General features: G+C 39.5%; 1 protein-coding gene across 10 annotated transcripts in view; it reads left to right on the top strand.

Annotated features, from left to right (window-relative positions):
* The window catches only part of SUGCT (succinyl-CoA:glutarate-CoA transferase), an 875,539-nt gene that overhangs the window by 624,925 nt on the left and 225,710 nt on the right, over window positions 1-24,904 (top strand). The window contains exon 13 of one of the 10 annotated variants that reach the window (XM_059885360.1): window positions 7,457-7,511. Within the exon in view, the coding sequence (XP_059741343.1) occupies window positions 7,457-7,486 (30 nt within the window). The 3' untranslated portion in view covers window positions 7,487-7,511. 10 annotated transcript variants of the gene reach the window in all.

The following is a 24,904-nucleotide window of genomic DNA, read 5'->3' as shown; positions in this document are numbered from 1 at the left end:
TATAAACAATTGAGTTTTGAATTCCTGACTGCTCACTTTTTTCTTTCCTTTTTTAAAAAATGATCTTATTTTTAAATTTAATTTTAATTCTTAATTGAAATATACTTGACATATAACTTTTATGTAAGGTGTGCAACATGTGGATTTGATGCATTTATATATTATGCTCTGATTTCCATTGTAGATAACATCTCTAAAAATCACATAATTACCATTTCATTTTTTGTGATGAGAATAATTAAGAGTGAATCTCTTAGATGTTTTGTTGTAAAAGTATTCTCTTCTAGACAAAACCCTACCTATTAAGTACATGGCCCCCATGATACACTAAGAATCATGGAAAATGCTGGACAGTAGAGACCTGTCCTTTCCCACAGCTTTTCCAAACCTTTCCATTTGTTTCTTTCTCTCTTTTAACTCTTGGAATTTATCAGAACTTTGTCTCCTTGCACTTGGCCTATATGTCTTCCTAGAGATAACCTCTTGAATTCTGTAATTAATTGTTTATACCTACCTACAATCCAGTTTCTCAGCAGACTTAATCCAGGTCTCCAGTTCTCAGAATTGTTGTGCTCATGATGGAAGTTCCAGACTTCTTCCATGGAGAAATTGGATTTTCTCCCATTTCTACTGCCTCAAACCCTTTGACAGCCTTGATTTGTGAGGATAAGTTTTCTTAGACAAGGAACTTGCCAGAGGGAGTAAGGGGAGTTTAGGACTTTATAGCGAGGCAACTCTTGGTAAAAAATGATAGGTAACTCTATAGTAATATAGGGTCCCTGGTGACTTAGTGGTAAAGAATCTGCCTGCTAGTGTAGGAGATTCTGGTTCGATCCCTGGGTCAGGAAGATCCCCTGGTGAAGGGAATGGCAACCCACTCCAGTATTCTTCCCTAGAGAATTCCATGGACAGAGGACCATGGTGGGCTACAGTCAGTCCATCGGGTCACAAAGAGTCAGACACGACTTAGTGACTGAGCATGCATGCACATACACGTAATAGATATAAGTATAATGGGTAACCTTATGGTCAGGAAGGCAACAGGTAGAAGATAATGTTGAACTGTTGGCAGCTTTGGCTGCTTTGGCTCTGGCACTCTGGTCTCAATTCATATCCTAGCTCCTCCATTTAAAATGACTAGGTGGCTTCACATATTACATAGACTCTGCATCTCAGTTTCTTTGTTTGTAAAATGGGGCTAATCAACAGTGAAAGGAAACAATCCATATGGTACACAATAAGCAGTCATTAACTACTGGCAATTGTTACCTAATATGTACTAAGCTTCATGCCTCAGTTGCTAAACTTTTTCTTAGATGTCTTAAAGGTCAACATCTTATACCAGCATAATATGTTCATGGAGTGAGACTACCTTGAGAACAGGATAAAAGAGAAGCTGAGGCTCCATGACACTTTCCTTATGGTCGAGTGATGTGGGGTTGCAGGTTCGATACCTGATCAGGGAACTGAGATCCCATGTGCTGCATGCATGGTATGGCAAAAAAAAAATTAAAATTAAAATTAAAAAAATGCATAGAAAGAAGCTTAGGCTCTGTGTTCTGGAGGATCTTGTCATTGGGTTGGTTCCTCACCTCTGTGATGGTGCACACTATAATGGGATACACAGGTGCTGCTTGGAATAGGCATTTCCATGCAAGAAACAAGTTTGATCATCAGGGGAGGGGTTTGTGCTTGCAGCCAAAAGCCTGTGCACTAAGAAAACAAAGAATGATATATAAACAAGGTGCAACACTTGCATGGCAGGTGAAAGATGAATGAGGCACTTAAGCAAGGCTCTTGAGACAGAGCACTGTGTGTGATTGAAAGGCTGCACTGACTGCATATATTGTGTTTGGAGAAACAGGTGAGGACCCTGTGGGCTGTCAAATACTGAATAATATATTAGTAGGATGGTATCATGTTATTGTTAGTGACTCCTTCACTCACTGTTAACTAAGGCAGTAACTTTCTCTCCATATAAGGACTTCATGACCTTTGAGATTTTCTATTTTGCCTTTTTCAAGTATACTTTTCCATGCTATCTACTAAGATGTGTCATGATTTCTTTAGTAGGAAATTTATTATTGTTGTCCCCTGGAAGTTATTCTTTAGCTTATCCAAGAGATATGAATTCATTTGTGAATCCAAAAGCTAGTTCCCAGAATGCAAAGTCTCAGTGGATATAAAGCTGCAACATTTTGGAAACTACTTTGCAGACAACCTTCTTCATCTTCAGGAACAGAATCTGGCCCACTGGACCATTCTCTTTCATAAGCATTTTTCATTTAGTTGAGTCCCCATGGCCTTTAGAGGTCTTTTTCATCCTGCACTTATACTTTGACAAATGTAGACTGTTCCATTGAAAACATTCAGTTATGCCCTTCATGTCTGATAGCTGTGCTGGGGTTCAGTAAGAAAAACCATATTCTTCCATGCAGGGGTGTGTGTGTGTGTGTGTGTGTGTGTGTATTAGTAACTCAGTTGTATCTGACTCTTTGCAACCCCGTGGACCATAGCCTGCCAGACTCCTCCTTCTATGAGATTCTCCAGGCAAGAATACTGGAGTGGGTTGCCATATCCTTCTCCAGGAGATCTTCCCAACCCAGGGATTGAACCTGGGTCTCCTGCATTGCAGGCAGATTCATTTTCATCTGAGCCACCAGGGAAGCACTAATGTCACTATAAATTTAATCTAATCTTTTTCTCTAGCTCTGCATGAATCATAAGGGTGAAATATTTATTTACAATAGTCAGAGGATTTTGCATACCCTAGGAATGTTGTGGTTCTAGACACTTATGTACAAAATCAGTCAAGTGTAATTCCTTTCATTGTTTATTTTCCTTTAATATTCGGGGCTCTCTTATTCATAGAAATTTGTATCCTGCAGTTTTAACTTTTCTGTTACATTAAATAATTTTGTTAACATAATTTTAACAGCTCTGCATATATTTGTATTATTATTTATTATTCTATATTTGAAGATTTAGGTTATTACCAATTTGATAATACTACAAATGTGGTGAGGTGAACATTTTTGTATGTGGATAAGGCTTTTTCCTTTTTTTAAAAAAACTGTTTCTTGGGCTTTCCTTGTGGCTTGGTGGTAAAGACTCTGTCTACCAATGCAGGAGACATGAGTTTTAATCCTGGTCCAAGAAAATCCCACATGCTATGGAGCAACTAAGCTTGTGCACCACAACTGTTGCGCCTCTGCTCTAGAGCTTGGGAGCCGCAGCTAGTGAAGTCTGCAGGCCACTGAGCCCATGTTCCACAAAAAGAGAAACCAATGCAATGAGAGCCTGAGTACCACAGCTAGAGTAGCCCCACTTGCCACAACTAGAGAAAAGCCCATGCAGCAGTGAAGACCCAGCACAGCCAAACATAAATAAATAAATAAAGTGAAACTGTTTCTTTAGAACAGAAGCACAGAACTAGGATTATTTGGTCAAATGGTACATTTTTGTCTTCAAAAATTATATATATAAATACTGACTAAATCCTTCTCAAAAAAATATACATTTAGATCTTTACCTTCCAGGTGAAAATTGTGTGTCTTCTTTCACCCTTGAAAGGTACCTCCTTGTTTAAGACTGTAGTGAAGTGAAAATTGCTCAGTTGTGTCTGACTCTTTGCAACCCCGTAGACTATGGAGTCCATGGATTTCTCCAGGCCAGAATCCTGCAGTGGGTGGCCTTTCCCTTCTCTAGGGGATCTTCCCAACCCAGGGATCAGACTCAGGTCTCCCACATTGCAGTCAGATTCTTCACCAGCTGAGCCACAAGGGAAACCCAAGAATACTGGAGTGGGTAGCCTATCTCTTCTCCAGTGGATCTTCCCAACCCAGGAATTGAACTGGGGTCTCCTGCATTGCAGGCAGATTCTTTACCAACTGAGCTATCAGGGAGGCTGTTTAAGAATATACATATTTACAAAGGTTGCAAATAAAATATGGTTTTTCATTGTTGCTTTGGGCACATAGTGTCTTACTGCTTGACTATGTTTCACTGCCATGGCTTTTCTCAATTAAGTATATTTGTTTAGGGCTAAATGGTGCTTAAAGAAAAGAGGAGTTCCCTTAAGTTCTCACCTATGGGGAGAAAAGGGGGCTTTACAACTTCTTTGAATATATATATATATATATATATATATATATATATATAACCTTATGTAAGTAAAATCTAACACCTCAGAATATAGCTGCCTCACTAGAGTGCTGTTCTATAGATGCAATTCATGGGTTTGTTACACAAGAGAGACATCTTCATTAAGAAAGCTTTGCTTTGTAGTTAGCCGAGCAGCTCCCTCACTGCGATCTATTGAACGCTCGACACAAGGGTTTGTAAAAAAAAAAAAAAGAAGAAGAAGACTTTACATAACAAAATGATAACAATAATAATAATTACAGCCAAATATATTTAATGCTTGCTGCTGCTGCTGCTGCTAAGTTGCTTCAGTCATGTCCGACTCTGTGCGACCCCATAGATGGCAGCCCACCAGGCCTCCCCCATCCCTGGGATATTTAATGCTTACTGTGTCCATTCTGAAGGAGATCAGCCCTGGGATTTCTTTGGAAGGAATGATGGTAAAGCTGAAACTCAGGTACTTTGGCCACCTCATGCAAAGAGTTGACTCATTGGAAAAGACTCTGATGCTGGGAGGGATTGGGGGCAGGAGGAGAAGGGGACGACAGAGGATGAGATGGCTGGATGGCATCACTGACTCGATGGATGTGAGTCTGAGTGAACTCTGGGAGTTGGTGAGGGACAGGGAGGCCTGGCGTGCTGCGATTCATAGGGGTCACAAAGAGTCGGACACAACTGAGTGACTGGACTGAACTGAACTGAACTGTGTACCAAAAGCTGTCTAAGACATCATGAAAGTGAAAGTGTTAGTCCCTTAGTCGTGTCCAACTCTTTGCGACCCCATTAACTGTAGCTCGCCAGGCTACTCTGTCCATAGAATTCTCCAGGCACAAATACTGGAGTGGTTAGCCATCCCTTCTACAGGGGATCTTCCTGACTCAGGGATCAAACCTATGTCTCCCACATTGCAGACAGATTCTTTATCATCTGAACCACCAGGGATAAATATCTTATATAATCATCTCAAATCATGCCTTCATCCATTAAGGAAAAACTTGAGAAAGTCAATATTTAGGAGTTACCAGCAAATAATTGAATCCTACAAATGAACCCAAATAGTGAGGATAACATGCATCTTTGTTTATATGGTGCACATCACCCATAAAGTATCAGCCTGTACCTGTGCGAAGTCACTTCAGTCGTGTTCGACTCTGCGATCCTATGGACCATAGAGCACTGGACTCCTCTGCTCATTGGATTCTCCAGGAAAGATTACTGGAGTGGGTTGCCATTTCCTTCTCCAGGAGATTTTCCCCATCCAGGGATCAAACCTGTATGTCTTAAGTCTCCTACATTGGCAGGCAGGTTCTTTACCAGTAGCACCATCTAGGAAGCCAATTGGAGCAAACAAATCACTGAAATAGAAGAAAGAAAAAATTGATGTGGAAAAAGGATTTGGTTTTAACTTTCTACCAGATTATTGAAAATGGCAAAGCTTGGTGCTCTGTGATGACCTAGAGAGGTGGAATTGGGAGGAGGTGGGAGGAAGCTCAAGAGGGAAGGGGTATATGCATATACATAGCTGATTTGCATTATTGTGCAGCAGAAACTAACACAACATTGTAAAGCAATTATACTCCAGTGGTAATCAACTAAGTTAAGCAAACCAGAGACAAGAACTACGTTTCTTGCTGCTCCATTGAGATACGACAGTGCTATGAATATCTAGGCTGAAAAATGTGCCTATAAGGCATTTTGATAACATGTGATTGAAATTATGAGTCACTGGATGCAGAAAGTCAGCTGGGAAAACAAATGTATCTGAAAGGGGCTTAGGCCTAACTCTCAAACAAGTCCATGTCTCTTCTGTTTTAGTTTCTGTGTCTGACCATCCCTATTGGTCATACCCCATGCTCTAGCTAATTCAAGCCAAAATTATATGTATGTATATATGACTCAGCCCTTTATGACCAATAAAATCTTAGTGTATCCAAAAGATCAGTTAACTACAAAGTTATCAGTGACCCTGCTCACACTGATCCATATCATCTCCCCAACCCCTCATCATCCAGGCTCCTTCCTAAAATAGTTTTCCTTATCGCTTGCCCTGGAGCACACACATCTGCCTGCAAGCAAGATATTTCCCCACCAATACAAGTTCCTGTGGAAACCAAACCAAAATGTAAAATGCAAGCACAAAATTTAATGAATTTTACAATGGCCACCTTAGTGCTTCCTTTTTCAGAAATATCCCAGTTATCGTAATGGTCGTTTTCTGAACCTGAGTGGATTGTGTGAGTGATGAGCCATGTGGAAGGAAGAGGTGATATTGCAATGTCCCTGATCTCTCTGGGGCAAGGACTGTCACTTGCTTGCCACTTGGGTGGCTCTGGTTCTCTGGAGTGGCTGCCATAAAGTAAACATATGCTCTTGCTTTCTCATTCAGGCAGAGGACTGAATAATTACATTTATCAACGGGTGTTCTGCTTTGCAGCTGTTTAGATATCGTGTGTGCCCACATCATTTCCTCTGTGGTTTCCGGATGCTGAAAATCTTTCCTGGTTAAACGTCTATCATACTGTGTCAAGAGCGATAACCAGTCTTAAACATATTTGGCATGCATGACTTTATTAAAGAAGACATGGTTAGGGAAGCAGATGCTGGTGCTTTGTTATAACCTGCTGGCCTTCATATTCCTGTGGATGTATGAAGGGAAAGCTTTACAACTCCAAATAAGGAGATGTCTTACTGTTGTTTGCTCCCAAGTTGAGTTTACAGCACATTGCCATCAAGGAGGGAGAAACAAAGCCCTCAATAAACTATTACTTGCATCTTGCCATACCCAAGCTTCTAGGCAGCACTCAAGCCAACAGAAGAAATGACAAATTTCTGAATCATTTGGACTATGTGGTGTCCCCAGTGCTCTCCCCGTGTGTCTGTGCTGAACTCAGGTCAGGAACACTAGAATAAAGAGACAGCATACTGTGATAGAGTGTAGGCTCTGTCATCTGAGAGAAGGATCTGCCACTTTTTCCCTCTATTTGTGATCTTAGTCAAGTGATTTTAGCTCCCTAAGTCTGCTTCTTCATCTATGAGATATTTATGAGATAATAACACCTATGGCACTCGACTTTTGTATGGATAAAATGAGACAGGGCATGCAAATTGCCCCATGTGTGGTGGGCAGTGCTCACCTCACACTCATCTCCCTCCTTTCTTTACATTTGTGCTGGTTAGACTGTCTAATTTTGACACATCACTTAGAAAACTCTGCCCTCTCACAGAGCCCACATGATTTTTTATGGTCATGCTCTATTTTCATCCAACTGACTTTTTTCTTTCTCACTGCTTTTGTTCGATTGTTCCCTGAAAGAGGAGACTGGTTGGCAGTGATTCACACTGAAGTGATGATTTCTTGAACAACAAATGTATGTGAGTAAGAAAAGTGTTTACTTCCATGACACTGAATAGGATCAAGAATTATTTCATTAAATAAAGTAGATGGCGTTATACATCTTCGATTGGACACCTGGGCTTTGCCTTAGAATCTCCAGAGCATCAGGGGAGCAGACAACTAAATCCAGTAAGAAAGATGAGACAATCACAACCTCCTGACCTGTTCTTAGACTAATCAAAACTCAGTTTCCCCAGGGGACAGTTGGATAATTCCTAAAAATGAGGGAATGATTTGGTTCTTTCTAAGTGAAGACAGCAAACACAAGCATCCTACCGACCACTTCTTGGAATGGTTCCTTCCACATGGCTTTGCAAGCTGCTGTGCTGGAGAGAAAAGAATACTGTCTCAGCTTTCACCAAAGTTTGTAGCAACTGATTCTGGAATAATTTCAATAATGGTCCCAATGCCAAGGATGATTGAATTAAAGATATTAAGTCTGGACTTCTAATATTCTGACTTTAAAATTCATAAATCACCTTTATATTTCACTGGATTCTATTATATTTTCTCCTTGTTGTTCAGTCACTAAGTTGTGTCTATCTCTTTGCAACCCCATAGATTGCAGCACATCAGGTTTCCCTGTCCATCACTATCTCCTGAAGTTTGCTCAAATTCATGTCCATTGAGTTGGTGATGCCATCCAAACATCTCATCTTCTGTCACCCCATCTCCTCTTTCCCTCAATCTTTTCTGGCATCAGAGTCTCTTCCAACAAGTTGGCTCTTCGTATCAGGTGGCCAAAGTATTAGAGCTTAAGCTTCAGCATCATTCCTTCCAATGAATATTCAGGGTTGATTTCCTTAAGGATTGACCGGTTGGATCTCCTTGCAGTCCAAGGGACTCTAAAGAGTCTTCTCCAGCACCACAATTCAAAAGCATCAATTCTTCATTGCTCAGCCTTCTTTATGGCCCAACTCACATCCGTACACAACTACTGGAAAAATCATAGTTTTGACTACGTGGACCTTTGTTGGCAAAGCAATGTCTCTGCTTCTTAATATGCTGTCTAGGTTTGTCATAACCTTTTTTCAAAGGGGCAAGCTTCTTTTAATTTCATGGCTGCAGTCACTGTCTGCAGTCATTTTTGAAGCCCAAGAAAATAAAATCTTGCCTTTAGTAGTAGTTGCTAATTTTCTTATTCCCTGGGATAATTCATATTGGGAAAGTTTGGAGTACCAAATTAAGCCTGAAAAGTATAGCTTAGAAGAGGACATGATAATACTGTAAGGACCTTTGTTTCTGTCAATGTGGGGGACCATGTGAGCAGAGAAAGCCTACTGGTACAGAAGTTGCTAGAAAACATGGATGCATGAAACTGTACTCTGGCTAATACCTAGGGGCTTAGAACTTTAACTCCTTGGGCCAAGAGAAATGGGGATGGGACAGAAATCCTGAATCACACACTAGGTGGAAGGTTCAACTTCAGAATAAAACGTGAACATCTAAAGGCTAGCATTTTCCATGGGTGAACTAGGTAAAAAGCAAAACATACAAAAAGTAAATTTGAAATCTGTACTGAAGACTGAAACAGTAGGGATTTTGGCTTTGACTTTGGCTTCTGAAGGAGAGAAAGAAAAAAATTCTCTCATGAGATATCTTAGCCACATACCTACCATCATCCAGATAAGGCAGAAATTAATTCCATTATAAGACTTCTAAATCAATAAGAATGCCAAAGACTGTTCAAACTACCGCACAATTGCACTCATCACACGCTAGCAATGTAATGCTCAAAATTCTCCAAGCCAGGCTTCAATGGTACGTGAACCGAGAACTTCCAGATGTTCAAGCTGGATTTAGAAAAGGCAGAGGAAGCAGAGATCAAATTGCCAGCATCCACCGGATCATCGAGAAAGCAAGAGAGTTCCAGAGAAACATCTATTTCTGCTTTATTGACTATGCCTAAGCCTTTGATTGTGTGGATCACAACAAACTATGGAAAATTCTGAAAGACATGAGAGTACCAGACCACCTGACCTGCCTCCTGAGAAATCTGTATGCAGGTCAAGAAGCAACATTAGAACCGAATATGGAACAACAGACCAGTTCCAAATCGGGAAAGGAGTACATCAAGGCTGCATATTGTCACCCTGCTTATTTGGCTTATATTCAGAGTACATCATGTGAAATGCTGGGTTGGATGAAGCACAAGCTGGAATCAAGATGCTGCGAGAAATATCAGTAACCTCAGATACCCAGATGGCACCACCCTTATGGCAGAAAGCAAAGAGGAACTGAAGAGCCTCTTGATGAAAGTGAAGAGGAAAGTTAAAAAGATGGCTTAAAACTCAGCATTCAAAAACGAAGATCATGGCATCTGGTCCCATCACTTCATGGGAAATAGATGGGGAAACAATGGAAACAGTGAGAGATTTTATTTTCTTGGGCTCCAAAATGACTGCAGATGGTGACTGCAGCCATGAAATTAAAAGACACTTGCTCCTTGAAAGAAAAGCCATGACCAACCTATACAGCATATTAAAAAGCAGAGATATTACTTTGCCAACAAAGGTCCATTTAGTCAAAGTTGTGGTTTTTCCATTAGTCACGTATGGATGTGAAAGTTGGACTATAAAGAAAGCTGAGCACTGAAGAATTGATGCTTTTGAACTGTGGTGTTGGAGAAGATGCTTGAGAGTTCCTTGGACTGCAAAGAGATCAAACCAGTCAAACCTAAAGGAAATCAGTCCTGAATATTCATTGGAAGGACTGATGCTGAAGCTGAAGCTACAATACTTTGGCCACCCTGATGCGAAGAACTGACTCATTTGAAAAGACTCTGATGCTGGGAAATATTGAAGGCAGTAGGAGAACGGGATGACAGAGGATGAGATGGCATCACCACCTCAATGGACATGAGTTTGAGCAAGCTCCGGGAGTTGGTGATGGACAGGGAAGCCTGGCATGCTGCAGTCCATGGGGTAGCAAAGAGTCAGACACGACTGAGCAACTGAACTAAACTGAAATCTACAAGCATGAAGGTTAATGTAATGTAGTCCTGTTTTGCTGGTGTGTCACTTGGATGAAGCAAATGCAAATCATCTCTGGATAAAGTACAACTGTACAACAGACAAATTTAACAGTTGATTAGACATAGAATAAGAGAGAATTCATGATCTGGTACACTACATATGAATGAGATAATTAGAACTCCAGCCCAGAGAGACAAAGAGAGCAAGTGTAAGAGAGGCAGAGAGGTGTAGAATGATCACATCTGATATCTAGCTAATATATATCTACTTGGTCTTCCAGGGAAAGACAGAGAATATATAGCTAGAGGCAGTATTTGATTATGGTTGAGGATTTTCCAGGGCTTTTGAAGACCTAATTCCTCAGATTCATGAAGTTAATATAAAATTGGTTACATAAAAATGAGATTAAATAAAAAATCAGTTGAGACCTAGAATGATGATAGAAAAGCAAAAACATAGAGAAGATTTTTCAATCAGCCAGAGAGAGGGAATAAAACCAGACTTGTGCTCAGCTTATTATGGTTTGACTTAATATTTTTCAGTATATGGTGATGTGAAAGTGATAGGTTTTCAATGGAAAACATACTTCGAATTGTTCCTGGACCAGCAATATGCAGTAGACTCTCTCATGATGCTAGGGCAGCATCAGCAAATGCAGCTCCCAGTCAGCCACATGGTCATGAGGGTAAGCAACAGATACATTTATAACCTCTCTGTACATAGACAGTCACTTTCGGAGTTCAATAATTTACATGACATATTCAACACTGTATTATAAAATAGGCATCACATTAGATGATTTTGCCCAACTGTAGGCTGACGTAAGTGTTCTGAGCAAGTTTAAGTAGGTTAGGTTCAGCTATGATGATTGGCAGGTTAGGTGTATTAAATGCACTTTCAACTTATGATGACTTTATCAGGACGTAACCATGTCATAAGTGGAGGAAAATCTGTACATATAAAGGAATGGCAATTAGACCAATTGATGACTTCCTAAAACAACAGTGAAAAGCACATGGCTGTGAAATAATATCATCAATGTGCCAACAGAAAGTAACTGTCAGCTTAGAAATGTGTAACCAGTACCATACAGCTATCTTTCAGAATGAGGGCAAAATAAGATAACTTATATGAAGATAAAAACCAAGGGAATTTACTATGAATAGATAACTATGGAAATTCTAATAAATATCCTACATGAAGAGGAAATGCAACCATGGAAGGAAGTCCTATGATTTTAAAAAAAAAAAAAAGGAAAAATTCTGGTAGGCATGAAGGAATCTAAAAGCATTGACTTTGAAAACAATGTTAATAATGTCTAATTTTTAATGAAAAAAGAGATAGAACCAAAATATTGAATGACAATAGCATATAGTTATTATTCCCAATCTATATACTGAGACACCCATGGCATCTAGGGAATGCACCGAGGCACCAGAAGATGTTGACATTTTCTAAGAGATACAGCAGCATCTATTGGACACAGCATGGACTGTTAGCTCAGAGCAGTTCATGGTTTCAGCTTTGAATTGTACTGTTCCTTTTGATTACATTATTATTTTTTTTTGAAACTCGATTTTGAATAAATGTTTCTGTGAAAAAAAAATAACCCAAGATAAAAATCAATATGAAACAAGAAAATGATAATACTCAGTTTTATTCTGAGATCTGAGAAGTTGTGCCATGCCTAACAAGTACATGATATGCTATATGAAAGTAATTGAGTTATTGGAGAAGGAAATAAAATCATTTTTCCTTTCCACACTAGTAAAGTAATGCTCAAAATCTCCAAGCCAGGCTTCAGCAATATGTGAACCGTGAACTTCCTGATGTTCAAGCTGGTTTTAGAAAAGGCAGAGGAACCAGAGATCAAATTGCCAACATCCACTGGATCATAGAAAAAGCAAGAGAGTTCCAGAAAAACATCTATTTCTGCTTTATTCACTATGCCAAAGCCTTTGACTGTGTGGATCACAATAAACTGTGGAAAATTCTGAAAGAGATGGGAATACCAGACCACCTGATCTGCCTCTTGAGAAATCTGTATGCAGGTCAGGAAGTAACAGTTAGAACTGGACATGGAATAACAGACTGGTTCCAAATAGGAAAAGGAGTTCGTCAAGGCTGTATATTGTCACGCTGTTTATTTAACTTACATGCAGAGTACATCATGAGAAACGCTGGACTAGAAGAAACACAAACTGGAATCAAGATTGCCGGGAGAAATATCAATAACCTCAGATATGCAGATGACACCACCCTTATGGCAGAAAGTGAGGAGGAACTAAAAAGCCTCTTGATGAAAGTGAAAGAGGAGAGTGAAAAAGTTGACTTAAAGCTCAACATTCAGAAAACGAAGATCATGGCATCCGGTCCCACCACTTCATGGGAAATAGATGGGGAAACAGTGGAAACAGTGCCAGACTTTATTTTTTGGGGCTCCAAAATCACTGCAGATGGTGACTGCAGCCATGAAATTAAAAGATGCTTACTCCTTGGAAGGAAGGTTATGACCAACCTAGATAGCATATTCAAAAGCAGAGACATTACTTTGCCAACAAAGGTTCGTCTAGTCAAGGCTATGGTTTTTCCAGTGGTCATGTATGGATGTGAGAGTTGGACTGTGAAGAAGGCTGAGCGCCGAAGAATTGATGCTTTTGAACTGCGGTGTTGGAGAAGACTCTTGAGAGTCCCTTGGACTTCAAGGAGATCCACCCAGTCCATTCTAAAGGAGATCAGCCCTGGGATTTCTTTGGAAGGAATGATGCTAAAGCTGAAACTCCAGTCCTTTGGCCACCTCATGCAAAGAGTTGACTCATTGGAAAAGACTCTGATGCTGGAAGGGATTGGGGGCAGGAGGAGAAGGGACGACAGAGGATGAGATGGCTGGATGGCATCACTGACTCGATGGACGTGAGTCTGAGTGAACTCCGGAGGTTGGTGATGGACAGGGAGGCCTGGCGTGCTGCGATTGATGGGGTCGCAAAGAGTCGGACACGACTGAGCGACTGATCTCATCTGATTGTCAAATGGCTACTAAGTTTTTTGGATACAAATGTGTGTTAAGTTGTTTTGACATAATCACTTAAGCAAATTATTCTTTATTTTTTGCCTAAAAGCACTGTGAAAAAAGTAGTGAGACACATAATAGGAACTGAGAAAGTTTGAGAACATCTGGCATGTAAATGGACATAAGGATAAATGGATAGATATTGATTAAATATCTATTTTGTTCAATTAAATATGAATGTTAAAATTTCTAAAGGAAAAGAATAGTGAAAGTATAGATGTATATCTGCCAAACAAGTAAATGTGGGGGAAAATTGAATGTGGGGAATCAGTCTCAATCTCAAAAAAAGCAAAATGGGATTTTTGTTTGCAATATAAGAAAGCCAAACCAAAGTTTTAAGAATTAGAAAGGAAAATGCACCTATAATTACTCAGAAATGATATGACTTGAGTTACTAATAAAAGTATTTTTCAGTTATAAAATAAAAATGTTAAAGTTAATTTCATTTTTATATGCTAGAAATAGAAAAGTTTTAATGAAAAAGAAGATTCATTCTACCATATTAAGTAAAATGGACTGTTTTTGTTAGGGATAAATCTAATGAAAATGTGCAAATCTTGTATAAAAAATGCTTACACTTTATAAACAGTTTTATAAAAATACTAAAAAATGACTTAATAAAATGGAAATTATTAAAGTAAATGTTTAATGGGAAGTAAGGTAATATTGGGGAGAAGGCAATGGCACCCCACTCCAGTATTGTTGCCTGGAAAATCCCATGGGATGGAGGAGCCTGGTAGGCTGCAGTTCATGGGGTCGCGAAGAGTCGGACACGACTGAGCGACTTCACTTTCACTTTCCACTTTCCACTTTCATGCAATGGAGAAGGAAATGGCAACCCACTCCAGTGTTCGTGCCTGGAGAATCCCACGGACAGAGAAGCCTGGTAGGCTGCAGGCTACCATGGGGTCGCACAGAGTCGGACACAACTGAAGCGACTTAGCAGCAGCAGCAGCAAGGTAATATTCTAAGAATATTATTTCTGCCTAATAGGGTTTTCCTGAAATTCAATAGGCTAACTTTCAAATTTATAAAGAAGACTAAAAGGCTAGGAAACCCTGAAGACAAATCATGAGGCAAGGTGGGGCAAGGACATAACAAATGAGATGTTATGCAGTCAGTGTGGGATAGGCAGTAGGGTAAACAGACAGACCCTTAGGAAAGAACCAAGAGCCCAACATGCACAGAAATGATCTACAACAGGGTTAGTATTTCAGAGTCATGAGGAAAAGGACTGTTTAAACATTGTTCTAAGGGAAAAATGATATCGAATTCCCTTTCACATTATACAGGAAATTAAATTCCAGTTTTTCCAAAGAAGTCAAACTAAGGAAAATCCAAATTTAAAACATCTGAAAACAAAACTTTTTATTTTGTGATAATTGTAGGTTCTCATGCAGTTGTAAAAAGTACTACAGAGAGATCTTATGAACATTTTACCCTAGTTCCAGAAGGGTAACATCTTGCAAAGCTATCTTAGAACGTCCCAACCAGGATATTAACATTGACACAGTCAAGATACAGAACAGTTCCATCACAAGAATCCCTCTTGTTTTCATTTTAAAGCCACACCACCTTCCTCTCCTCCACTCCCATCTTTCCTCCTCCACTAATCTGTTCTCTATTTCTAGAATTTTATCATTTCAAGAATGCCATGTAACATATTGTGCTTCCAAGGTGTCTCAGTGGTAAAGAATAAACCTGACAAGCAGGAGACACAAGAGACGTGTGTTCGATCCCTGGGTCGTAGAGATCCCCCTGGAGGAAGAAATGGCAACCCACTGCAATCTAGCTTGAGAAATTCCATGGGCAAAGGAACTTGGTGGGCTTTGAGTGACTGAGCACATGTAACATATTCTATAGGTTACATATATAAACATAACCTTTGGGGGCTTGCCTTTTTCACTGAGCCTAATTCCCTGAAGATTCATACAGGTTGTTGTATGAATCAATTGTCAGTTCCTTTTAATTGCCTAGGAGTATTTTCTAATATAGATGTAGCACAGTTGGCTTAATAATTCACTGTTTGAAGGATATCTGTGGTGTTTCCAGTTTGGGGCTACAAATAAAGCTCTATGAACATTGAGGTGCAGGCTTTTGTATGAACATAACTTTTACTTTATCAAGAATAAATGCTCAGGCATGCAACTACTGGGTCATATGCAGCTGCACATTTACTTCTTTAAAAACTCCCAAGCTGTTTTCTGCAATCACTGTACCATTTTACTTTCTCATCAGAAATCTATGAGTGATCCAATTTCTCTTTACCAATATTTGAGTCCATGTGTTCTCAGTCACTCAGTCATGTCCAACTGTTTGTGATCCCATGGACTGTAGCCCGCCAAGTTTCTCTGTCCATGGGATTTTCCAGACAAACATACTGTAGTGAGTTAGCTGCTACTTCCTCCTCTGGGGGATCTTCCCCACCCGGGGACTGAACCCACGTCTCATGCATCTCTGTCATTGGCAGGTGGATTCTTTACCACTGTGCCACCTGGGAAGCCCTTGCTAATATTTGATGTCACTTTAAGAGTTGTAGCCATTCTGGTAGATACTTAGTAATGTTTCCTTGTGCTTTTAATTTGCATCTCCCTAATGGCTAATGATGTAACAACTTTTCATGTGCTTTGCCATCAGTATATCTTTTTCAATGAAATGTCTGTGCATGTCTTTTGCCTATCTTCTAATTAGATGTTTTTTTTTACTGTTAAGTTGCAAGAGTTCTTTTTATATAAATGAGATACTAGTTTCTTTGTCAGATATATTGCTTGCAAGTATTTCTCCTAGTCTTAGCTTTTTCATCCCTTTAAGGTGATCCTTTTTAGAGCAATGTCAAATATTTATTTCTAAGATTTTATAGTTTTAAATTATGTATTGAAGTCCATGATCCACTTTGAGTTAATTTGTGTTTGAGTTATGAGATGAGACTTAGGTTGTGATTCTTTTTTTTTCCCCTTTTTCCCAATTGCTCCAATATAATTTGTTGAGTCTAGCCTTCTTCCACTGCATTTACACCTTTGCCAGATATTATTTGGGAACATCTGTATGGATATATGTCTTGAGCTCTCTATTTTGTCAATTTATGTATTTATCCCTCTGCCAATACCATACTCTCTTAGCAGTGATGTACTATAGAGCAATTATATGGTATAACTTTATGTCATATAGACTGATTCCCTTTCACTTAATTCTTATTTAAGTCCTTCTGGGGCTTTTGTCTTTCCAAATAAATTTTAGAATAAGCTTTTTATAGATTCAAACAACTTTGCTAGGATTTTAGTAAGTTACATTGAACCTCCTCAAAGATAAATTTGAGAACTGACATCTTTACAATGTTGATTCTTCCTATCCAAGAACATAATATGCTTCCCCATTCATATAAGTCCCCTTTTATTTCTTTATTAGCAAGTGAGTGAAAAAATAAAACCATAATATTTTCAATTTATGTTCCAATGAAGGACTTAAAGCCAGAATATATAAATAACTCTATGAATCAGTGAGAAAAAATAATTAAGCCAATAGAAAACATGCAAATCACTTGAACAAGCATTTCACTGAAGACATATAAATACCTACTGAGCAGAGGAAGTATACTCAACCTTATTGGTAATAGGACACATCACTAGGAACACAGCTAGTGGAGGTGATGGAATTCCAGTTGAGCTATTTCAAATCTGAGAAGATGATGCTGTGAAAGTGCTGCACTCAATATGCCTGCACATTTGAAAGACTCAGCAGTGGCCATAGGACTGAAAAAGGTCAGTTTTCATTCCAATCCCAAAGAAAGGCAATGCCAAAGAATGCTCAAACTACCACACAATTGCACTCATCTCACACGCTAGTAAAGTAATGCTCAAAATTCTCTAAGCCATACTTCAACAATACGTAAACTGTGAACTTCCAGATGTTCAAGCTGGTTTTAAAAAAGGCAGAGGAACCAGAGATCAAATTGCCAACATCTGGCGGATAATCGAAAAAGCCAGAGTTCCAGAAAAACATCTACTTCTGCTTTATTGACTACACCAAGCCTTTGACTGTGTGGATCACCACAAACTGGAAAATTCTGAAAGAGATGTGAATACAAGACCACCTGACCTGCCTCCTGAGAAATCTGTATGCAGGTCAGGAAGCAAGTCCAGAAGCAAGTATGCAGGTCCAGTTAGAACTGGACATGGAACAACAGACTAGTTCCAAACCGGGAAAGGAGTATGTCAAGGCTACATATTGTCACCCTGCTTATTTAACTTATATTCAGAGTACATCATATGAAATGCTGGGTTGGATGAAGCACAAGCTGGAATCAAGATGCTGCGAGAAATATCAGTAACCTCAGATACCCAGAGGACACCACCCTTATGGCAGAAAGCAAAGAGGAATTGAACAGCCTCTTGTTGAAAGTGAAAGAGGAGAGTGAAAAAGATATCTTTAAACTCAGCATTCAAAAAACGAAGATCATGGCATCTGGTCCCATCACTTCATGGGAAATAGATGGGGAAACAATGGAAACAGTGAAATATTTTATTTTCTTGGGCTGCAAAATCACTGCAGATGGTGACTGCAGCCTGAAATTAAAAGACGCTTGCTCCTTGGAAAGAAAGCTATGGTCAATCTTGGCAGCATATTAAAAAGCAGAGACATTACTTTACCAACAAAGATCCATCTAGTCCAAGCTATGATTTTTTTCAGTAATCTTGTATGGATGTGAAAGTTGGACCATAAAGAGAGCTGAGCACTGAAGAATTAATATGTTTGAACTGTGGTGCTGGAAAAGACTCTTGAGAGTTCCTTGCACTGCAAGGAGATCAAACCAGTTTATCCTAAAGGAAATGAGTCCTGAATATTCACTGGAAAAACTGATGCTGAAGCTGAAACTCCAATACTTCGGCCACCTGATGCGAAGAACTGATTCAGTTTGAAAAGACCCTAATACTGGGAAAGATTGAAGCTGGAAGGAGAAGGGGCGACAGAGGATGAGATGGTTGGATGGCATCACCGACTCAGTGAACATGAGTTTGAGTAGGCTCTGGGAGTTGGTGATGGACAGGGAGGCCTGGCATGCTGCAGTCCATGGGTCACAAAGAGTTGGACAGGACTGAGAGACTAAACTGAACTGAACTGATTGATAACGCAATCAAGGAAATAAAATCTAAAGCCTCAACAAGATAACATCACACAGGGATTAGATTGGGAAAATCTAAAAACTCTGAGGACATCAAGTTTTGCTAAGGATATAAAGCAACTGAAAATAATATTCACTGCTGGTGAGAATGGTTGATAAATCATTTAGAAAAATAAGCTGAAATGTATGTTGCATGAAGAGATGGGTTAAGAGCAGCATTACTTATCATGGTGAAATAACTGGAAACAACAAAAGAGTAGAATGAATTAATAAATTATGATAAGTTTATGTAATGGCATACTTTACATGAATCATCACAATTGGGCCATGGCCACAAGCTTCAAAATTAGATGAATATCACTAATAATGCTGAGAGAAAAAGCAAGTCAGGAAGGATGCAGACTCATGACTTCACTGATATAAATAGGTGAAAGCAAAGACTAAATTGTTAAGAGATATGTGAATATGGAGTACAGATTTTTTTAAAAAAGGAAATGATAAAAAAATTCAGGGAAATGATTATTTGGGGATGGAGAAGGGAGGGATTGGGGCAAACTTAGGACTTTAAACATTTTGTTAATGTTTTGTTTCTTAAGCTGGGTGCATGGGTGGTCATTTGATTAGAACTCAAACTATGATATATATTATAATACTTCTTTGGATGATTAATATTAATATTTTTAATTAGAGAAAAGAGGGGAAGGTCTGTGTCATGTGCATTGTTAGCACCAGAAAAAAGTTAGGTTACAGTAATTGTTTCAAAGGAAATAAGAAAAACAATGTCAGCATTTAAATCTGATTTCCGTTGTGCAAGTAAAGTTAGGCAATTACATGTCAAGTTTTTATGAATTTATATGTTATCTTTGCTCTTTTTTGTGGTCATGGTTTTCAGGAACAGTTGAATTAACTTTTGGCTTGTTAATTTTAAGTTATGCTTTCAGTTATGTAACTTTTCAAATATTTTATATTGAGCCAGAGTAAAGAGTACACTGATAAAATGTACAGTACAATAAATGAGATTATTCCAGTGCTTTTTTTTTAACTTCCTATGTGAATATTAAAAATATTCAATATTAAAAATATTGGAAATGGTTTTCTAAGGTTTTCTCAAGAATGTTATGATTATTTTCTTCAAGTGTGGCTAGATTCACTTTACATGTAAATGTGATGCCTATTGTTTTGCTGAATTCCTAGAGTTACCCTTTTCGGGTTTTTTCCATGGTTAATGGCTATGATCCTTGCAGAGCTTCTCAGCATGGCCTCTGGAATGTGCAATATCTAGGAAAGTTTCAAGATCACCTGGAAAACTTCAGGAAACTGAGGGAATTACAACAGAACAATGGAACTTGATAATTACATTCTTAAAAATGAGTATATTTTGGTCAAGAGAACTTTAGGGATTTATTAAAAGCTTCAAACAAGAGTACTCCCTCCATCTCCCCTACCCATACAAAAATGAAACCAAAAGGAGCCACTTACTACTTAAATAAGCAAATATTAATAACTAATATATTTAACTCAATGAAGCCTATAAATACTGTTGAACATCTACCAGATAGTGCCAGATAATGTTCAAAGTACTGAAAATGTAGCAGAAAAATGAACAGATATTATGTAATAATAAGAGACCAGTGCAACTCACCCCAGTATTCTTGCCTGGAAAATTCCATGGACAGAGGAGCCTGGCGGGCTACGGTCCATGAAGTCGCAGAGTTGGACAGGACTGAGCACATATACACATGCTTCTTGAGGGCAAGGACTTTACTTTTTTCCTGTGACCCAGTTTTCCCTTAGCACTTAACAAATCACAGCACATTAGTAGGCACTTAATACTTATTATTACTCATTACCATTAATACATTTAACATTTGTTTGTTGCATGAACAAATGTGCCTCAGAGCCACATCAGTCAGTTCAGTTCAGTCGCTCAGTTGTGTCCGACTCTTTGTGACCCCACCAATTGCAGCACACCAGGCCTCCCTGTCCATCACCAACTCCCAGAGTTCACTCAGACTCACGTCCATCGAGTCAGTGATGCCATCCAGCCATCTCATCCTCTGTCGTCCCCTTCTCCTCCTGCCCCCAATCCCTCCCAGCATCAGAGTCTTTTCCAATGAGTCAACTCTTCACATCAGGTGGCCAAAGTATTGGAGTTTCAGCTTTAGCATCATTCCTTCCAAAGAAATCCCAGGGCTGATCTCCTTCAGAATGGACTGGTTGGATCTCCTTGCAGTCCAAGGGACTCTCAAGAGTCTTCTCCAACACCACAGTTCAAAAGCATCAATTCTTCGGTGCTCAGCCTTCTTCACAGTCCAACTCTCACATCCATACATGACCACAGGAAAAACTATAGCCTTGACTAGACGGACTTTTGTTGGCAAAGTAATGTCTCTGCTTTGAATATGCTATCTAGGTTGGTCATAACTTTCCTTCCAAGGAGTAAGCGTCTTTTAATTTCATGGCTGTAGTCACCATCTGCAGTGAGCTGGTCCTTAATGGAACTAGAGTTTGAACCTAGTCTATTGATAATGAAAAACAGATGCCATTTATTCTGAGCTTGGGCTTCCCTTGTGGCTTAGCTGGTAAAGAATCTGCCTGCAATGTGAGAGACCTGGGTTCAATCCCTGGGTTGGGAAAATCCCCTGGAGAAGGGAAAGGTTAGCAGTATTCTGGCCTGGAGAATTCCATGGACTGTATAGTCCATGGAGTCACAAACAGTTGGACATGTCTAAGCGATTTTCACTTCACTTCACTTCATTCTGAGCTTACTCTGTCCAAGACAACATGCTCACTGCTTTGCATTTTTTAACTCACTTAATCCTCACAAACTCCTGAGAAACAAATGTCGTTGTCCTGTTTTGACTGCTGAGGGTTCTGAGCTTCAGAGTACTTAAGTGCCTTGCCCAAGATCACCCTCTAGATCAGTTCAGTTCAGTCGCTCAATCGTGTCTGACTCTTTGTGACCCCATGGACTTTAACACACCAGGCTTCCTGTCCATCACCAACTCCTGAAGCCTACTCAAACTCATGTCCTTCGAGGTGGTGATGCCATCTAACCATCTCATCCTCTGTCATCCCTTTCTCCTCCTACCTTCAATCTTTCTCAGCATCAGGATCTTTCCAATCAGTTGGTTCTTTGCATCAGGTGGAAAAATATTGAAGTTTCAGCTTCAGCATCAGTCCTTCTAATGAATATTCAGAACTGATTTCCTTTAGGAATGACAGGTTGGATCTCCTTGCAGTCCAAGGGACTCTCAAGAGTCTTTTCCAACACCACAGTTCAAAAGCATCAATTCTTCAGCTCTAGCTTTGTGGGTAAAGTAATGTCTCTGCTTTTTAATATACTGTATAGGTTGGTCATAGCTTTTCTTCCAAGGAGCAAGAGTCTTTTAATGTCATGGCTGCAGTTACCATCTGCAGTGATTTTGGAGCTCCCCCTCCAAAAAAAAAAAAAATCAAAAATCTCTGACTGTTCCTTTGTTTCCCCATCTATTTGAAAGAAGTGATGGAACCGGGTGCCATGATCTTAGTTTTCTGAATGTTGACTTTTAAGCCAACTTTTTCACTCTCCTCTTTCACTTTCATCAAGAGGCTCTTTAGTTCTTCTTTGCTTTCTGCCATAAGGATGGTGTCATCTGAACATCTGAGGTTATTGATATTTTTCCCAGCAATCTTGATTTCAGCTTGTGCTTCATCTAGCCCGGCATTTCACATGATATACTCTGCATATAAGTTAAATAAACAGGGTGACAATATGCAGCCTTGGCATACTCCTTTTCCTATTTGGAACCAGTCTGTTGTTCCATGTCCAGTTCTAACTGTTGCTTCTTGACCTGCATACAGATTTCTTAGGAGGCAGGTCAGGTGGTCTGGTATTCACATCTCTTTCAGAATTTTCCACAGTTTGTTGTGATCCACACAGTCAAAGGCTTTGGTGTAGTCAATAAAGCAGAAGTAGATGTTTTTCTGGAACTCTCTGGCTTTTTTGATGATCTGGTGGATCTTGGCAATTTAATCTCTGGTTACTCTGCTTTTTCTAAATCCAGCTCCAACATCTGGAAGTTCACGGTTCACATACTGTTGAAGCCTGGCTTGGAGAATTTTGAGAATTACATTGCTAGCGTGTGAGATGAGTGTAATTTGTGGTAGTTTGAACATTCTTTGGCATTGTCTTTCTTTGGGATTGGAATGAAAACTGACCTTTTCCAGTCCTGTGGCCACTACTGAGTTTTCCAAATTTGCTGGCATATTGAGTGCATCACTTTCACAGCATTCTTTTAGGATTTGAAATAGTCAACTGCAATTCTATCACCTCCACTAGCTTTGTTCATAGTGATACTTTTTAAGGCGCACTTGACTTCGCATTCCAGGATGTCTGGCTCTAGGTGAGTGATCACAGCATCGTGGTTATCTGGGTCATGAAAATCTTTTTTGTATAGTTCTTCTGTGTATTCTTGACACCTCTTCTTAATATCTTCTGCTTCTGTTAGGTCCATACCATTTCTGTCCTTTATCGAGCCCATCTTTGCATGAAATGTTCTCTTGGTATCTCTGATTTTCTTGAAGAGATCTCTAGTTTTTCCCATTCTGTTGTTTTCCTCTGTTTATTTGCACAGATAGCTGAGGAAGGCTTTCTCGTCTCCCCTTGCTATTCTTTGGAACTCTGCATTGAAATGGGTATATCTTTCCTTTTCTCCTTTGCCTTTAGCTTATCTTCTTTTCTCAGCTATTTTTAAGGCCTACTCAGACAACCATTTTGTCTTTTTGCATTTCTTTTTCTTGCAGATGGTCTTGATCACTGCCTTCTGTACAATGTCTCGAACCTCCATCCATAGTTCTTCAGGCACTGTCTGTCATATCTAATCCCTTGTATCTATTTGTCACTTTCACTGTATAATTGTAAGGGATTTGATATTGGTCATACTTGAATAGTCTAGGGGTCTTCCCTACTTTCTTCAATTTAAGTCTGAATTTGGCAATAAGGAGTTCATGATCTGAGCCACAGTCAGCTCCTGGTCTTGTTTTTGCTGACTGTATAGAACTTCTCCATCTTTGGCTGCAAAGAATATAATCCATCCGATTTCAGTATTGACCATCTGGTGATGTCCATATGTAGAGTCTTCTCTTATGTTTTTGGAAGAGGGTGTTTGCTATGACCAGTGCATTCTCTTGGCAAAACTCTGCTAACCTTTGACCAGCTTTGTTTTGTACTCCAAGGCCAAATTTGCCCGTTACTCCAGATAGCTCTTGACTTCCTACTTTTGCATTCCTGTCCCCTATAATGAAAAGGACATCTTTTGGGGTGTTAGTTCTAGAAGGTCTTGTAGGTCTTCATAGAACCATTCAACTTCAGCTTCTTCAGCATTACTGGTCAGGGCATAGACTTAGATTACTGTGATATTGAATGGTTTGTCTTGGAAATGAACAGAGATAATTCTGTCACTTTTGAGATTGCATCCAAATACTGCATTTCAGAGTCTTTTGTTGACTATTATGGCTACTCTATTTCTTCTAAGGGATTCTTGCCTGCAGTAGTAGATATAATGGTCATCTGAGTTAAAGTCACCCATTCCAGTCCATTTTAGTTCACTGATTCCTAAAATGTTGATGTTCATTCACTCTTGGCATCTCCTGTTTGATCACTTCCAATTTGCCTTGATTCATGGACCTAACATTCCTGGTTCCTATGCAATATTGCTCTCACAGCATCAGAGTTTATCACATCCACAATGGGGTGTGTTTTTGCTTTGATTCCATCTCTTCATTCTTTATGGAGTTATTTCTCCAGTCTTCTCCAGTAGCATATTGAGCACCTACCAACCTGGGGAGGAAGTTCATCTTTCAGTGTCATACCTTTTTGCCTTTTCACACTGTTCATGGGGTTCTCAAGGCAAGAATACTGAAGCGGTTCGCCATTTGCTTCTCCAGTGGACCACATTTTGTCAGAACTCTCTGCCATGACCCGTCTGTCTTGGGGGGCCCTACACGGTATGGCTCATAGTTTCATTGAGCTAGACAAGGCTGTGGTTTGTGTCATCAGTTTGGTTAGTGATCTCCCTCAAAATCTCAGCCAGGCCCAGACCACAATGCTTCCTCTTTCCACAACCTTTGTCTCTATGAGAGCCAGAATATCCTTGGATACCTAGAAGGGAGCAATTCAGTGTATTCATTAATTGGGCTGCATGGTGTCAGGCAATCCATTT

Source organism: Bos taurus, chromosome 4, assembly GCF_002263795.3.
Source record: "Bos taurus isolate L1 Dominette 01449 registration number 42190680 breed Hereford chromosome 4, ARS-UCD2.0, whole genome shotgun sequence".
Lineage (NCBI taxonomy): Eukaryota > Metazoa > Chordata > Mammalia > Artiodactyla > Bovidae > Bos > Bos taurus.
Note: the sequence above shows the minus strand (reverse complement) of the source record. Positions and strands in the feature narration are given on the sequence as shown.